The sequence below is a fragment of the Daphnia magna genome, linkage group LG4, assembly GCF_020631705.1.
Source record: "Daphnia magna isolate NIES linkage group LG4, ASM2063170v1.1, whole genome shotgun sequence".
In the NCBI taxonomy this organism is placed as follows: domain Eukaryota; kingdom Metazoa; phylum Arthropoda; class Branchiopoda; order Diplostraca; family Daphniidae; genus Daphnia; species Daphnia magna.
In genome coordinates, this window is record NC_059185.1 from 5416372 (window position 1) to 5434335 (window position 17964).

Sequence of the window (17964 nt, forward strand, 5' to 3'; positions counted from 1 at the left end):
CTTCCACTTCCCTTCGTTAAAAATCAAACTTTAAATTTACTTGGATTGCATCGAGGTACCCCATATAGCACATTTCTGCCGTCGGATGTCCGAATCATGGCCGAACATCCGTTAGATATCTATGTACTCAATGGGTAGTTCCAGGGATGTCCGTCGGCTAGTCACCTTGGAAGTGCAATGGATGTGCGAAAATTATATTCTACGGACCTCCTTCCAACAGCCAAAAAGATTTTCAATTGTTTCATTTAAGGATCGGCCTCGAGCCAATCGGGGCGCTTTTTTGCAAATCGGGTTTCTCATTTCGGGCCAAGGAGGCGTGGCTCAGGGTGGAAAATTCTTCTCCCCGAATTCAATTGGGGTTTCCAATCAATTGGATTGCAATCAATCGATTCATCAATGCAAAAAACATTATCGATTGACCCGATCTATCCGATAACAACCCCGATAATAGCTCGTTCTACCCGCTTGCCCCGATTTTTACTCTGAAACCGAAAGAACGGCATTTTTTTTTATTGCTTCGGGGCAACGGGTTAACCTCAAATTTTTCCCCGCGCCGCCCCGGTTGAAAAAGTGGCACCTCATTTCAACCCCGAATGCACTTTATCGGTGCGGGGCGGTTAACTCGATTTAGAACTAATTGGGGCCGATCACTAAGTTTCATTATTAATTGTCTAAATTTCTTGAGAGGGGGAAAACTTAACCGTGTTCAAATTTTTCCCTTGAACGTATTTTTATTTTAAGTCCAGCATTTAAAATGAAAAATTTAAAAAATAAAGGAGTAATGATCTATTTGCCGGATGGTTTATTTTAAAATTTATTACAAAAAAAGAATAAAATATATGAAAGTCGTGAGTTTGTTTGCACAAGCTTTCCGTTTAGCTTACGGGAACCAAGCCATTGAAAATTAACTCACAGAAAATAAATATTATTCGGCATCTAATACTATTAAAAGCAAGTATACTTATGATAGGATTATAATTTCAAATAATAAAAAACTACTTTAAACTTAATAAATCATGCTGAAGTTTAAAATTCAAAAAATATTTAGCATAAATTGTTTAATTTCAATTTATACACCTCTGGTTTAACCTAAGTTCGACATCATCTTGACTTCTTAAAAATCCTGTATGTGATTTGTTATCGAAAAAGCTCAAGTGTTTTACAACAATTCGATTGTATTGTTCGAAAATGATACATATTATTTCTGTAGATTGGTACAGTGGAATAAGATTCGACTGTGATGCGGGAGACCCGAGTTCGAATCCTGGTATAGCCTAATGTTTTTTCATGAATAGATGTCCAATACATGTCATATTTATAGCCAAATGAAAGCCCGTTCGGATATCCTTAGAATGTCTGACGGCGCTGTTGAGGGCGGTCAGAACCAAAAAAAAAAATACATCCGTGGGACATCCAAATCGGATATCGGGCTGTCCGGAGGATATCAAAAAGATGTACTCAACATCCGACCCCGACATCTGTCGGACATCCGACGGACTGCCTTGTGTTATGTGGGACATGCTTCCTTCCTCCTAACAAGCTCACTAGTTAGACGATCAAATATTTCATAGACATCAGCGCGCATTTTTGATGATCCACTAAAAACGGTATCTTCTGCGCTGTCTGTAAATAGTGAAGAAAAAGTAAAATTAGGTATTGTGGTCAAATGTAGATAAATTTATGAACAATTCAAATAACTAGGCTATTCATCCAACTAACTAAAAAAAATATTTTAACCTCGTCCATCGTGATAACGCCTTCTCGTTCTTTTCCTCTTTTCTTCATCTGCGTAGGTTTGAATATTGGCCAATTTGTTTCCTTCTTCTTCGTACAACTCGAAGTTTGATCTAGCGGATTCAAGGAATTCACCTAGCTAAGAACAGTAATCTATTGTAATTTTTAATTAATATGCATTAAAGCTGTTAATTTCTTTATTTACCAAGAGAATCATATAAATCAATAACAGTTCCGAGATCAATTTCGACAGACTGCAACATTTTGCTCGTCTTATTGACCCGCTCCAATACTGTGTGTCAGACAATGGTCATGACAGCTGTTTCGAACAAGTTTATCTTATTTGATAGACTGTTTTCTTCTTCCCTCCGGCTAGCCTTTACCGTTGGATCAGCACCGATTTCGTCAAATATCTTGATGTAATGAGTGTATCCTTCACGAATGGCTTGAACGGCATTGTTGTGACCTGTCTGGCCGCTAGAGCGCCCCCATGTCAAGCCGAGGGCTAACAGCTAGGCCTCAGTCTCGTGACGACCGAGTAGAACGAAGGTCGTCGTTTCCCTGTGTGAAATACAAAGATTCACGATCGAGCCGTCTACTTGCCTACTCGATCAAACATGGCGCAGTTGTAGAAACACGTTCGTATTCCCTCTGTGTGTTTTTTTTTCCCAAATCTCTTTGACTAACTGGCCGCCACTACACGTACGAATTGCCCGTTATCGCCCTACCACTCCCCTTTCGCGTGGTCGTTCTCAACATCCCACGGTTTAGCCCCGCCATCTTGCGTTGTCGTTACGTCGACCAAAGTTTATCCTGCGACATCGTATGACACAGTGCTCCGTCCGGTTGTGTTCAATGCTGCGTTTTGATTACACCAACACGCCTGCCAGTTCGTCCAACGCGCGCGGCAACATGGGTGACGCAGATGACGCCGCCGCTGACGCTGCAGCCCGTTTCGACTTCCTCGAGCAAGGGCAGGCCGCCCTTCAAACCAAATTTGATACGATATCAAATCAGCTGCAGCTTCTCCTCAACGCCCCTCGCGGAAATATCGTGCCACCAAATCCGCCACCTCCACCTCCGCCAGCTCCACCAGCCCCCACCGCAGCAATTCCTACTCCCAGACGTCGGCTTGATACGTCGTCACTCGAGAAATTACACGGTGATATTCCGCTCGTTGACTTCAAGACATGGCGCAACCGATGGGACGACTTTGGCCGCCTGAATCAATTGTCGACCTACCCGGTGGAGGAGCAGACAGCCGCCCTCCGCCTATCACTAGACACCACGATGCAACAAACTGTTGAGGTGGCTTTGAATTTTACGCCCAACAATACTACTTTGCCATCGGAAATCTTGGAAGCAATCGCAAACCATATTCGCCTAAAGCGAAACGTGGCATTGGACCGCGTTGCATTCGAAGAATGTCACCAATCAGCCAACGAAACTTTCGACGAATTTTTTATCCGGTGGAAGAGACTGGCGGGAACGGCAGAACTCTGTGTTCATTGCTCGGACGAGCGTTTGGCGACCCGAGTCATGGCCGGCGTGAGAGACGGTGAATCGCGAAGGAAATTATTGAGTGTATCCCCCTTCCCTACCTTGCAGAAAGCGGTGAACTTGTGCCGCGGAGAGGAATCCGCCCGCGCTAACGAACGCACGCTAAGCGGACAATCATCCGTCAACGCGTTAAATGCCAGGCCACGTCGACAGCCACTGCCACCCGGAACGGCAACATGCAACGCTTGCGGCAGATCGGCCCATAACAAGGAAGAAGTTTGCCCGGCCATCGGTCGGAAGTGCCATATCTGCAACGAAGCAGATCATTTTTCACCACGTTGCCCGGCCAAAGGTGCCGCACATTGCTGTGTGCAATCTTCAGGTCACTAATTGTCACCGGAAAACTCCAATTATCACCCTGGATTTACGTACGGGCTCCGCAAGAGCATTTACCGCAGTTACATCAGCAATTCCGGATCCGGGAGCGGAAGTATCTGTCGCCGGTCTCGACGTTTTGAACAGCCTCTGCCTTGCCGAAACTGACCTTTCCGGAGCCAAATACGACCTCGTCCAGGCAGACCGCTCCTCCACTCTACTATCCATCGGACAGCTGGAACTTACAGTCCGCTACGGACCGCGCGAGGCGCAATGCACCGTGATCTTTTGCCCGGCAATACGTGGCATGCTACTTTCTTGCGTAGATTGCATTTCACTGGGCATTTTGCACCCCACTTATCCTAAACCCCTTCCAGCCGGCGACCAATCGTCCACCCGATCCGTTGGACAGTCCACCCCACCATCCGATCCTATTTCTTTCTTAGGTGGCCCTCTACCCGAAAAACCGACGGAGGAATTTATCAGCCAAACCCGTTCGGCCATCATGGCTCACTTCGACGTCGTTTTCGACCAGTCCCAGGGCCTACGCTGTATTGACGGACCAGCCATGACCATCGAGCTGACCAACGACTTCGTGCCGTACTACGTCAACGGCGCCCGCCCCATTGCGTATGCTGACCGACCGGAAGTGAAACAAATGTTGGACGATATGGAAGCCGCCGGAATTATTGTCCGCGTGACCGAACCGTCCGACTGGGCTGCCCCCCTCGTCGTCTTGCGGAAACAGGATGGAAGACTACGCGTTTGCGTTGACCATACCCGGTTAAACAGATATGTTCGCCGGCCAACCCATCCAGTTCGGACACCCCGCGACGCCGTATCGGAAGTTGACAGCGACGCCGTCTACTTTAGTTGTTTCGACGCCACAAATGGTTACTTCCAGATCCCATTGGATGAAGCCAGTCAACACCTCACGGTCTTTATGACCCCATGGGGTCGGAATAAGTACTTGCGAGCTTCCATGGGGCTGAGCTGCAGCAGCGACGAGTTCAATCGCCGAGCCGACGCCGCTTTCAGCCACCTATCCAACACCGTGCGTGTCGTGGACGACCTGCTGCGCTTCGACCGCTCCTTCCCGGCCCACGTGCGAGGCGTCTGCTCCGTGCTCTAAGCGGCACGCGACGCCGGCTTCACGTTCAATCCGAAAAAATTCTTCTTTGCTCAGGAGCGCGTGAAATGGGTCGGCTACATCATCCAGCGCGGCGGCATCGGCGCGGATCCCGACAAATTAAAGGCAATCGCTGACTTTCCACGGCCACAGGACATCACTGGACTCCGCTCATTTTTAGGCCTAGTGGAACAGCTCGCCGGTTTCTCCAGCTCCATAAGCGGGTTAAAAGAACCGCTCCGTCCACTGCTACGCACGTCCAACCCATTCATCTGGACCCCAGACCACGAAAAAGCGTTCCAGGACGTCAAGAAGGCGCTCATCAGTCCCCCAATCCTCACGCAGTTCGACCCGCAGCTGGAAACTATGCTACAGACGGACGCGTCAATCAAACACGGATTGGGCTACGCCCTGCTGCAACGGCACGGCACAATCTGGAAGCTCGTGGAATGCAATTCCCGTTGGTGCACTGATCCGGAGACATGCTATGCTATTGTCGAGCTTGAATTGGCGGCCGTCGAATGGGCAGTGCGCAAATGTCGTTTGTTTCTGTTAGGTCTCCCGAAATTCACACTATTGGTCGACCACCAGCCACTCGTCTCGATCTTGGACCGGCAGACTCTGGACATGGTGGAAAACCCCAAATTACAACGCCTCAAAGAACGTCTCTCTCCATTTGTCTTCACCACGATTTGGAGGAAGGGTAAAGATCATTCCATTCCTGACGCTTTATCCCGCTCCCCCGTCGGCCAGCCCTCGGAAGAAGACGTCGCCGTCAACGCGGACATCTCATCGCACGCGCATCACTGCATCGTAAGTCGCATTCAGTCGGTGAGTGACGAGGAGTCTCCGGAAACTACACCGTACCTGCGCGACCCACTTCTTGACAATTTGCGATCGTTAGCCGCAACGGACACGGCCTACGACGAGTTAATCCAGGCCATTGCAAACGGCTTTCCGTCGGAGCACCGCCACACGTCTGCCAACATCCGTAAATTCTGGGCCGTCCGCATGGATCTTTCCGTCGACGACAGATTGGTGCTATACAACGGTCGGATCGTGGTGCCCCAAGCAGCGCGACGTGATATCCTCCAGAAGCTCCATTCGTCCCACCAAGGCATCACTAGGACGAAACGACGCGCGCGGCAGGCGCTTTACTGGCCCGGAATGTCCAACGACATAGTCCTACTCATCGAAGGGTGCCAATCATGCCAGCAAGTTCGCCCGAGCCTACCCAAGGAACCCATGTTGGTGGAGCCACTGCCACATCGCATCTTCGAGGACGTCTCGGCTGACCTTTTCCAGCACGGGAATCTGCACGTGCTGGTCTATATCGATCGCTTGTCCGGCTGGCCGGCAGTACACAAGTGGCATCGAGATCCGACGGCCAAAGACGTCATTGCAGCCATCGCCGAGAACTTCGTCGACTTAGGCGTGCCCATCCGATTCCGCTCGGACGGCCGACCCCAGTTTGCAGCAGGATCTTTCCAGCAATTTCTTCATCGTTGGGGTGTAGCGCCGGCCCCATCGTCTCCGCACTATCCCCAGGGCAACGGCCCCGCCGAAGCGGCCGTCAAAATAATGGAGTCTTTGGTGCTCAAGCTCGCCCCCACTGGCGACTTTTCCACCGAAGCATTTTCCCAGGGCCGACTAGAGCTACGCAACACCCCTGGAGAAACGGGATCTTCCCCGGCCGAAATTGTCTTCGGCCACAACCTGCGTTCAATCGTACCGGCCCACCATTCTTCTTATGCACCCCGCTGGAAAGCCGCCACAATGGAGCGTGATCGCATCGCCACCGCTTCAGCCAAAGCAAAAATCTACTACGACGCACACGCTCATGCTTTGGCACCGCTCAAAATCGGAACTGAAGTCCGCATTTAAGATGAAAAAACCAAGTTATGGGAAAAAGTCGGCGTTGTCGTAGCCATCGGGAAATTCCACTCCTATCGCGTAAAATTCGCAAGCGGGAGCGTCCTGTGGCGAAACCGGCGCTTCCTACGTCCAATCCGAGCCGCAGTTGCCCCAGATCCTGAAGGAAGCCCGAACACGCCACCTCGCGATGAGGAAGCAAACGGAACCGCTCCACATCCAGCAACCGATCGCCCATCATCGGATTCCCCCCCGCGACCTAGCCATCGTGAACGCCGAGCCCCCAATCGCCTCGATCTATAACAATTACAGCCTCTTTTATGTCATGTTCACTTCATGCCTCTCCCGCACAAATTGCCCCTCTCCCCACGCCATTTATCGCTGTCTTCATGCAACCTATCGCCTTCATTCTTAATTCAGATCTCGAGTTTGCTTTTTCCCTTTTTTGTCCGTTGTTTGTTCTCTTCCCCATTCTGTGAAAGCTTGTGGGGGGATGTTGTGACCTGTCTGGCCGCTAGAGCGCCCCCATGTCAAGCCGAGGGCTAACAGCTAGGCCTCAGTCTCGTGACGACCGAGTAGAACGAAGGTCGTCGTTTCCCTGTGTGAAATACAAAGATTCACGATCGAGCCGTTTACTTGCCTACTCGATCATAACAGGCATCGGCACGAGCACACCATCTGGTCGCCGAAATACAACACTTCCTAGCTGTGTGGAGAGGTGGATTAAGAAATTTTAGATTTCTTGAATCAAACCTAAAAATTTTACGCAAGCTCCGTTGCATTTAGCTGCGCAAAATCCTACCAGATTCAAAGAATGGCCACCACACGGGACATAATTAGCTTTGTCGTTTCTTTCTTTAATGCGGGGTTGTAGTTCGTTGTAAATTCCGGACATATTTTATGCATTATCGTAAAACGGTCCACGACAGTCATTCATCTTGATCGCGTGCTCTTCAAGCTTTTCCATTATTAGATTTTCCATCGCTGCTTCTGTATGACCGGACATTGGAATGAAGCCAATAAAACGTTCTACAAGAGTACCATCTTCCAGCACGTAGTGAAAGACGAAGGTAAGTTGATCCACGTGAGACACGTCGGGTGTTGAATCGTCTACAATGGAATAGTATTTAGCTTTTTTCAATTGATTTATAAGAAACTCCAGTACAGCGTCACCAATCAGTTGAATAAAATCCTCACAAATAGTAGCCGACAAATAAGAAACCTTTACCTTTTCTTTGTTGCCATACTGTTTGATGTGACTAGCTAAGAGTGACTTATACTCATCAATGAGTTCCAAGACACCCAAGTAATTTCCCTTCTTATTAGAACCAATTGTCTGATTAGTAACCCGAAAAGCAAGTCCTCTTGTTGCAAAAAATGTTATTGCTGATAACAGTCGCTTCAATATGGATATCCAGTAAGCTTTTTCGGTCAAGTAGGCTGAACAAAATTATCGATCAATTCTTGGTTGATTCTTTACTTTCTCGCAACGAAGAAACAGTGTAGTTATTGAAGTGCGATGGTACGACGATATTTCATGTTCACTCAACACTTCATCTCCGTTTTTCAACACTGACTAAATTTCTCTGTAGACTCCAAATTGCACTTGTTTTTGCCATAAAAAAACATGGTAGGCAGTAAAAGCTTCCGTTCTTGGCTGAATAGAACAACCAGTCTCTGAAGTGCTCCTGATTGTTGACTGTTTTTCTGTAAAACATCCTTTGGTTAGCGAATCGATTTTGTCCTTTAGAATTCACTCTATTTGAAGCTGAAAAATCTTTAAGGGGTTCTTTTTACTTGATTTCATTCGAAACAAGAAAATTGATCAAGCTTTACTTGGTCTTTTTCCAATAAGTTGGGTCCGTTGAAAAATCGACAGTTGAGGTGTGGGCAAAATCAGGCTCTTCTAAACTACCTGCTTATAACTTTGAAAATCACAATGAAAGTTTAACTAAAGAGACAAATAGCTTATAGCAGCATATCAAAGAGAATGGAAAACCTATTTGCCTGCTGGAAGAAGAAAAAACTACGACAAGTGATAAACTGATTATTTACCTGGTATCACAGGAACAGGAATGCTTTTACCATACATGGTATCACCAAATTCCTCTGAAGATTCCTCCGATGAACTAATGGCATTATCTATAGATAATTCCGTTGTTGAAAGCAAAGGTGCCGAAATTCTATCCTGTTGCAGTTCCAGTTCACTGTCCGAATCACTAGAATCACCTTCTATTTCAAAATTGACAGAATACTGGGAATCGACAGGTTTGAAAAATGTAGAAATTTTTGCTGTTGAAGCAAATACATCCTCTAGTTTAGCTCTCTTTTCTGCATCTTCTTTCCAACGACCAGCTCCAGATTTTCTTTTACTGATTTTATTTTCACTCATTTTAAAATTTTTGATTTCACTGTGATCACTGGACTGAACTTATTAGTAATCATTACTTGCTAGAATGGAATGAGCTCCGCGTGTTCAACCACATGAATTTCCGAAACAAAACCATGCCCGAGTCCAACAATGAGAAATATACTCCGGCTGCCCCTGGGGTGTAGTAAAATAGCATTGTAGCACCCTCTCTAGCAATTTACCCCCGGGTGATGATCTTTTGTCCAGTAATGTGACTCATTTCAGCAGACATGTCTTGACAGACAATATCTGGTCATCCCCATATAAACCTCCCAGGCCCCTCCACTCCCTCAGGCCGGGAAAGAAAACAAATTCACGAATCAATTACACAAGAAAATATATATTATCGCCAGATATCATTTTTACAGAAAAAAAAATTATTAAGTTTAGAAAAGTGGCCCCCTGGCCAGTGCCATACCTGCCATATGGTAAAGGTTGGCCTGGGGCTATGCTTATGAGGCCTTTGATTTCGAGATACCAGTGTAGGCGGTTGGGTTGACGGTGAAAATAGGCCCGTGAAATAGGACCCTAAGAAATAGCCCTGCTTTTTTAAAATTAAAGCAGTCTTATTTTTCCGTGAAAGTGGGCCTATTTCTCCAAAATATTTCTAAGTACCATAAAGAATAAAAAATATTTTCAAAAGAAATCTTCAACCGTCTTTCCTTCTTAAACATAGCTGAGTAATCGGACGACAACCTGCTATTATACTTCGCCGTAACTCAAACCATGATGATGTACAGTATCCTCCACAAAAAAGAGGCACCCCCCCGGTAGCCCAAAAAATAAAAATTCCTTGTGAGCGCTAGAGGGCTTTGTTTTTCATTGCACAATACAAACAAAAAAGGCATGCAATTTTTTTTTTGTTTGTTTTGACTGCAAATGCGAGACGGTTGCCATGATTTCAATATTTTTTGCTGCGAGCAAAATATGAAAAACGGAGAATTTGAGAAAAAAGTCGGGGAAAGGCTAACCTCTGAATTGTTACCTTTCCCCCAACCCAACTTTTTTCTCAAGTTTTCCGTTTTCCATATTTTCTCGCAACATGAAAACTTATTGGAAACCATGGCAACCCTTTGAAGCTGTGTGATTTCAAAAATGAAAAGCTATTGTCTAAGTGACAGACTATTTCAGACTAGAAATAAGTAAAGGTGACTAGAAAAAGTGACTAGGAAAATTGACTAGAAAAAGTGACTAGAAAAATTGACTAGAAAAATTGACTAGAAAAAGTGACTAGGAAAATTGACTAGAAAAAGTGATTAGAATAGCGGTGCTTCTTTAAAATGTATCGTGCAAATCAACCAAAAAACCTAAGTGAAGCACAGCGTGGTGAAATAATTGGTTTGACTAGAGCCGGGCATTCCCAAGCGCAAATCGCTAATTTAGTTGGTTGCTCAAGATCAACCGTCCAAAGGTGGCAAAATCGTTTTTCATATGTTGCGAGCAAAATATGAAAAACGGAAAACTTGAGAAAAAAGTCGGGTTGGGGGAAAGGTAACAATTCAGAGGTTAGCCTTTCCCCGACTTTTTTCTCAAATTCTCCGTTTTTCATATTTTGCTCGCAGCAAAAAATATTGAAATCATGGCAACCGTCTCGCATTTGCAGTCAAAACAAACAAAAAAATTGCATGCTTTTTTTGTTTGTATTGTGCAATGAAAAACAATGCCATCTAGCGCTCACAAGGAATTTTTATTTTTTGGGCTACCGGGGGGGTGCCTCTTTTTTGTGGAGGATACTGTATGTAAACACATTGCCCTCTTATTATTCATATATAAGTTATAGTTGATTTACTTTTTTAAATTTCATTGAGCTATTCTCCGTAGTCGTAACTATAAATTAAATTTTTTTAGAAATTTCCTATTATAGTCAAAAGTATCGCAAATTCAAAAGAAACAAAAGATCTACGTCTCGCTCCCCCAATTTTTCTCCCTCACCTTATCTCTAATTCAACGCGTCCTCTTTTTCGATACCAATGCCATTGCTCGGGTAAAGAAATAAAAGAGATTTGATGAAATAATTCTTACGCTTTTTAATCAAACGTTTTTCTAAATTATGAAATGGTTTTGTGCCAAAGTCTAGTTGTCTAAGATTTTCATCTATCGATGAAAATGGCGGTGTCCTTGATGGCATCCTTTCTTCATCGTCAATACCAGTGTTTATTTTACAAACGAAACATATGAAATTATTTTATTACACAATTTTTTTATCATTACTCATTTTAAAAACACAAATAATTTTTTCTTTTATCTATAGTGAAATTGATCTCGATATATTCGAATAACCTTGAGTGTCCCAGCAATAGACTTTCAGCGGATTCTGAGTTGCACCATCTCGCAATTCAGCCCAATCCCCTCTGTTGTTTTAGTCCCATAACGCCCTCTTGAGAAAAAGTGTTTTTTAATCTTAGCATTGTTATTAGTGCACGTTTTTGCTTCAGTGTAATTTTTATATTTAGTTCGAATTTATTACGATTTTATAACCGAAACTTAAACAACCATCTCTATCTAATTTTTCTTAAATAAATGATTATGCGATGATGTTAAATCATCATCCCAATCATTCAAAATCATCTGCTGATAGCTACTTGACACGGTAAAACGCTATCTATATTTTTCTTTTAAAGCTGATACCTAGACACACTTAACATATATTTCAGTTCTTGCATATATATTTTTTTAATTACAATAAAAAGTATCAAGTAAGGATACACAATCGAAATTAACTGCACATAAAACAATGTGTGATGCTATCCAATATGTTAAGTGTGGCTGGTATCAGCTTTCAATTTAAAACTATGGATGTCATTTTTCCGTGTCAAGTAGCCGTCAGTTGATGATCATCTTATAATCATTTATTTAAGAAACATTTGATAGAGAAGGTTGCTTATAGTTCTTTTATTAAATCAGAATGAATTCGCGCTACACGTTAAAACTACATTTAAGCAAAAATTTTCCCTAATAATAATGCTACGATTAAAAAACCAGTTTTCTCAAGAGGACCACATGGGACTAAAACTTGCAGATGGGGTTAGGATGAATTGCGAGATGGTGCAACTCAGCATCCGCTGAAGGTCTATGCCTTACAACATTTTGAAAATTTTCAAGATGGTCAACTTGATGTAGAAACTAGGATGATATGATGATAGGTACAAATGCCTTACGTTGTAACATGATTTGAGCATATGGACCCTACTAGCATTCTGCCGTCATAGTGATATTCCAGCTTCGTCCTTTTAAACCAATCGGGATATCCCATCCGACGTCTAATGAAGGTCACCGGGACATCCTAATGTCCGGTTTTTTAAGACGTCGTCTAGGATGATCCATTGGACGTCCTGAAACGAGCGTCCAATGGTGGATATCCTTCATTAGACATGCAAAGAAAAAACATAAGAAAAGAAAAGCCTACCCCTTGAATCGAACCCTAGTTCTCTCTTAATTTCTATTGGGAATCAGCTGCTTTAGCAGCACAGCTATATATTCTAATTCAGCTTAATGTATACATTTAGCTTGCTGTTGCGCCAAATTTTTTAAACATTAACTTAGAAAAACGATTCTCATCGAAGGTTGCGAGTGGGTTATTATAGTTGTTGCTCATTCTTAAGAATAATAAACTTGCACATAATAATCTCTAAGTATACTTTTATCTATGTGTGTACTTGCTATGATTAAAAACTTTTATTATATTAGTTTATGTGATGTATAAGAAAATAGGGCTGTTCGACACCTTTTTTCGCATTTGGTTTTATCGCGCAACGCAGCATTCCACGGCCGCTTCTGTCTGCTATGACTGTATTTCGTTATTGTGTGAAATATGAATAAATTTAAAAGTTTCGCTGAAAAAGTTAATGTGCCGTTTCAAGTTATTCATCGTTTTGTTTTTTTGTCTAAGGAACTACAAGGGTGCTTTTCCATATATATTGTAGCGAATGGTTTCTTGCTAGTTCAAGAAATACGAGAGTGGCGTGAGAGAGAGAGCTTTGACGCCCGTTCTCACCCTCCGTTATGGATGTAACGGAGAGACTCGCCATCCGTCAGCTATGGTCATGTTACTTCCTCCAATCGCTTAGCCTTGAATGGACGGAAGAGCCGAACGATGAAAAAGCCAGGGGGACTGGAGTAGGGGGCAGTCTTGTGTTAGTCGTGAGTTATTTTCATTCTCTTTGCTAAGCGTAGTTAGTTTTTCTGTCTTGGTGTTACCCTCTTCTATTGCATCTTGTGTACTTGTGAGTGTTGATCGAAAACCCCTAATAAATAGTGTTACCCCGTGATCGCTCGTGACATGGTGGAGATGCAGGGTACACCTGCCTGCTAGAGTAAGGTAAGACTAAACAGGGTTTTCTTTTGTGAAGGTAATAGTGGAGTAAGGAACTAGGAGGCGGGTACTGTTGAGAGGTCCTTGGGAAGTGCGACCAGCGGGTATACGGTTACCTTAAATTGCTTGGGCATAGGACCACAGTCCCGGCCGAACTTCTTACCCCTCTGTTTTCCCTCACTACCTGTGAAGACCTTGCTCTGTGGGTAAAATAGGTGTACGGGGGGAACCTTGAGACCGGAGAGTCGTACGATTTCCGTTTAAGGGGGTAGATGAATTTTGGTCAACCTAGGCAAAGTAAAAGGATAAGAGGGATCGCAGCATCACCTGAAAGGGAAGCTAGCGAGCGAGGAAGGCAAGGGAGTGAGTTGGAGGTTAAGCCGGAGGTCCTGGCGGGAGCTTGCGTGGACGCAGGGACTCAGACTTCACCCTCGATCGGCCATTTAGCTTCAAATCTTGGAGCTGAATCCCAGAATCCGATCGGAGGTGTAGGTGGTCAGACCCAGGTTGTTTGTAATTATCAGAGGTTGCGAGCGCAACAGAGGCCCCGGGATAGTGGGATTGGGGAGCAAACGGTGGTAGAACCTGCGAGTACCTCTGAGGAGGTAGTGGGAAGAGTACGGGCATCGACGTATCCACTCGCTCCAGGTAGTGAGTCCGCTAGTAGACGCGAGCTTGTCGAGAGCGGGGTAGAAGGTACCTTCAACGCTGAATCCCTTCAGTGGGACTCGGGGGATTTGCGTGAGATTTGGTTAGAGCCGAGACACTCAGAGGGGGAAGACTCTAGCGAAGACCCAGGTAGATTAAGTTCCCAGGGTGGGAGAGGCCTGAGTGCCTTATCGGGAGATTCGCCGGGAGAGACTTCGAGTGACGACGAGAGAGAGTCAAGTAGCGAATTTTCTAGCGCTTCCAGTGTCCCTTCCTCTGTACCCCCTTTAGCAATGGCCCAACGAGCACCCGCACCGCAGCTGAAATACCGTGCTCCCCCAATTTTCTTCGGGAAAAAGGACGAGGATGCCGCCGATTGGCTGGAGCGCTACGAAAGTACCGCTCACTACAACCGTTGGGGAAACAATGAAAAAGCGGAAAATTTTGGGATGCATTTAGACGGGGCAGCCCGTAAATGGTTCCTTTGTTCGGGCGCTCCTGCCCAATGGGAGGATATCCCGGCGGTGGCAGCGGCGCCAGGGGTAGCGGCTGTGCCGGCAGTGCCCGGGCTACGAACAAGGTTTCTAACGGAATTTCAGTCGCAGCATTATAGTCGTTACCAAGAAGCTCGGTTACGCCAGCGCAAGCAGGGCATTGAGGAGTCGGGAATCGAATACTTTTATGACGTAATCGATTTATGTCGTAAGGTAGACCCGGGGATGACCGAAGAGGCGAAAGTTGATTATCTCTTTAGGGGGCTGAAACCCACCTTGTTGGAGAAGATTTGGATTGTTAGCCCTAAAACGTCCGCAGAGTTTTTGGCAGCTCTGAAATTGCACTCGGAAGCCTCAGAATTGGCTAATAGACCTGACTGGGCCATTAGCGTCCTAGGCGCTGCGAAGGGAGGGGCGCCGCCTCAGAAGGATGCGAGGGATGAGTTACGCGATTTAGTGCTTGAGCTAAAGGCTGAACTCGCTGAGTTGAAGCGAGCGGATAAATCCACGGGGTCTACCACTAAGCGGGAGGGGTGAGGTCCCCTCAGAGCTCGGTTTCGTTTGCGTCTCGGACAGCAGACGGGAAACCAATTTGCCATAGGTGTGGGAAGGCAGGCCACATAGCTCGTTTTTGTATGGCGGAAAAGGGGAATGACAAAAAGAAGGAATCGGCGCGGCAACGGACGGAGGGAGGACGAGACGACTCACCGGATGACCGGAAGGGGAACCGGAAGGAAGACAGAAGGGACGCGTCGCGGACCGGTGGGGCAACTCGCGAGAAGAAAGTCGAGAGTCGCGAGGCCCGAGACAGTGACGGGGTTAGTGTCGGAATGGTCTCAACCGATGAAGATGAAGCTGAGGAACCCACGGTTCTACTCATAGATTCCTCACGTTTAATTACCGAAACTGTAACCTGTCAAGGGGTGGATATCCGGGCCGTAATCGACACAGGCGCCGTAGTGTCAGTCGCGTCCCCCGAGTTGCAGCGTAAGCTACAGAGGGAACGGGTGGAGTGGGACGGGCCGTCAGTGGTAATGGTGAATGGGCAAAAGGCCCCCCCACTAGGTGCCATGGAGTTAGAAATACAGCACCAAGGGAAAAGAGCCAGCGGACGAGTACTAGTACTCGAGATGAGGGGCATCGAGCTACTGCTGGGAAATGATTTCCTTAGTCAGTTTAAAAGGCTGCAAATAAACTACGATGCAGAGCGCCCGGAGTTGTTGCTAGGAAGTATAGTGGAGGAGTTGGCTGACGAAGAAGAACACAAATCGAGCCCGAAGATAGTGACAAAAAAGGCTAGAATGCTCCCTCTCCCGGGCCATAGTTCCGGTTGAGATTGAACCGGCAAACTTGGGCAAAGCAACCTGGATGATTGAGCCCTCCGAGCACCTCTCACGAGTTAAGGGAATCACCACTGGGAAGGTGCTAGTGTCGGCTGACCCTCTACTGGATCGCGTGCTTATCGTAAACTGGGCAAATAGTAAGACGTATTTACGGGAGGGCACGGTGTTGGGTCAGATAGAAATCGTTGATTCATCAGTAGTTCCCATTGAAGAAGCGGCACCGCAAAGAGAGGGTGCGGCTGTCATGCACATGTCAGAGGAAGCCCGCCCTGGGCCGTCGCAACCGGGTGTCATCCCCCGCGAAGCTTTTAGAAAGCAAGTCTCGACTGACCTCCCCGCCGGAGACGCTGAGAAGCTAATAGACGTGCTCGAAGAGTTTGGCGCCTGTTTCGCCCTTAAAGATGGTGAGCTAGGGATGTGCCGTAAAGCAGTGCATCGAATCAACACCGGAGCTGCCGCACCAGTGCACCAACCGCCGTACAAAAGCGCATGGAAGGAGAGGGCGATAGTGCAGGAGCAGGTGGATGAGATGTTGAAAAAGGGAGTAATCGAGCGCTCCAGTAGCCCCTGGGCTTCCCCGGTCGTTTTGGTGAAAAAAAGATGGGAGCTGGAGGTTTTGCGTGGATTATCGGCGGTTGAACGCCATCTCGGTGAAGGACGTATATCCCTTACCGAGAATAGAGGAAACGTTATCTCGTCTGGGGAATGCGTGTGTTTTTAGTACAATCGACCTCGAGAGCGGGTACTGGCAAGTACCCCTCCACGAGGCCGATAAAGAAAAGACGGCCTTTGTGACGCCGGACGGTCTTTACCAGTTCTTAGTGATGCCGTTTGGTTTGGCCACGGCCCCAGGGACTTTCCAACGGATGATGGATTTAGTGCTTACGGGTCTCAGGTAGACAGTCTGCCTCGTCTACCTGGACGACATTATTATTTACGCGGCTGGGGTTGACGAGCATTTGAGCCGAGTCCGTCAAGTCTTGTCTACCCTACAAGGAGCGGGGTTGAAGATCAAGTTAGTTAAGTGCCAGTTCGGGGCGGGCGAGATCAAGGCTCTAGGTCATGTAATCAGTGGGCTAGGTATTCGCCCAGACCCCGAAAAGATAAATGCCGTCGTCAATTTCCCTACCCCCACCTCGTTCAGAAGGCCCAGTGAAAGACTGAAATGCGTGCGTAGCTTTGTGGGGCTGTGTTCGTATTACCGCAGATTTATCCCTCAGTTCGCGCATTCTGCTAAACCCCTGACGGACATGTTTAAGAAAGGGGGGTGTTTTGTATGGGAAGTGCCACAAGAGACGAGTTTTTTCGCCTTGAAGCAAGCCCTGGCCCGAACGGCCACTCTAGCCTATCCCGACTTTAATAAGCCATTTGAAATTCACCCCGACGCGTGTGACTACGGCCTAGGGGCCGTACTATTGCAACGCGTCGACAATGTTGAGAGACCACTAGCGTATGCGAGTCGACTCCTGTCCAAGAGTGAGTGTAACTACTCCATAACAGAAAAGGAGTGCTTGGCTCTAGTGTGGGCTGTGAAGAAGTTCCGCAGTTACATCTGGGGAATGGAGACTCTGGTGGTGACCGACCACCACGCCCTTTGCTGGCTGCTGACGAAGAAAGATCTAGCGGGACGCCTAGCCCGTTGGAGTCTCCAACTCCAGGAGTTTTTACTGCGTATCGCGTACCGAAACGGGCGATTACACTCGGACGCCGATGCACTGTCTCGTTACCCAGCTGACGCAACTCTGGAGCTTCCTGAGGAATTACAGTGCATGTTTGCCGCTCTGAGTATCGACCTAGAGACCAAAGGTGCAATCCTGAGTGCCCAAAAAGCCGAGTGGAGTCGCGCATTTTCTGAACTGGAAGAGGGGAAGCGATATCCCCAATTCCGTCTCAGAGATGGAATGCTATGTCGAGCGCAAGAAAGAGAGGACGGCCTCCTTTTACGATTGTGTATCCCTCAGTCCTTCCGAGAGGAAGTGATGCGTGCCTGCCACCATGACATTACTGCGGGACATTTGGGGTTAACACGGACCCTCCACAAGGTGCAAGCTCGGTATTACTGGCCGGGTATGGGAAATGACATTCGTGAATTCGTGCGGAAGTGCCGCGAGTGTCAGTCGCGCAAACCGATATACCAGCGTCCGGCT

General features: G+C 46.7%; 1 protein-coding gene across 1 annotated transcript; it reads left to right on the forward strand.

Moving 5' to 3' along the window:
* The first annotated feature begins 2646 nt into the window (after positions 1 to 2646).
* On the forward strand, positions 2647 to 4181 carry LOC116934230. Its single transcript, XM_045172009.1, has 3 exons — positions 2647 to 3129; positions 3617 to 3889; positions 4056 to 4181. Exons 1-3 carry the CDS (start codon positions 2647 to 2649, stop codon positions 4179 to 4181), a joined length of 882 nt encoding a protein of 293 aa, XP_045027944.1.
* Positions 4182 to 17964: the final 13783 nt, after the last annotated feature.

Coding starts and splice junctions, on each gene's coding strand:
- LOC116934230 (XM_045172009.1), top strand. CDS start 2,647: ATGGGTGACGCAGATGACGCCGCCGCTGACGCTGCAGCCCGTTTCGAC. Junction 3,130..3,616: donor ATATTCGCCTAAAGCGAAAC/GTGGCATTGGAC, acceptor TGCAATCTTCAG/GTCACTAATTGTCACCGGAA. Junction 3,890..4,055: donor CGCGCGAGGCGCAATGCACC/GTGATCTTTTGC, acceptor TTTCTTTCTTAG/GTGGCCCTCTACCCGAAAAA.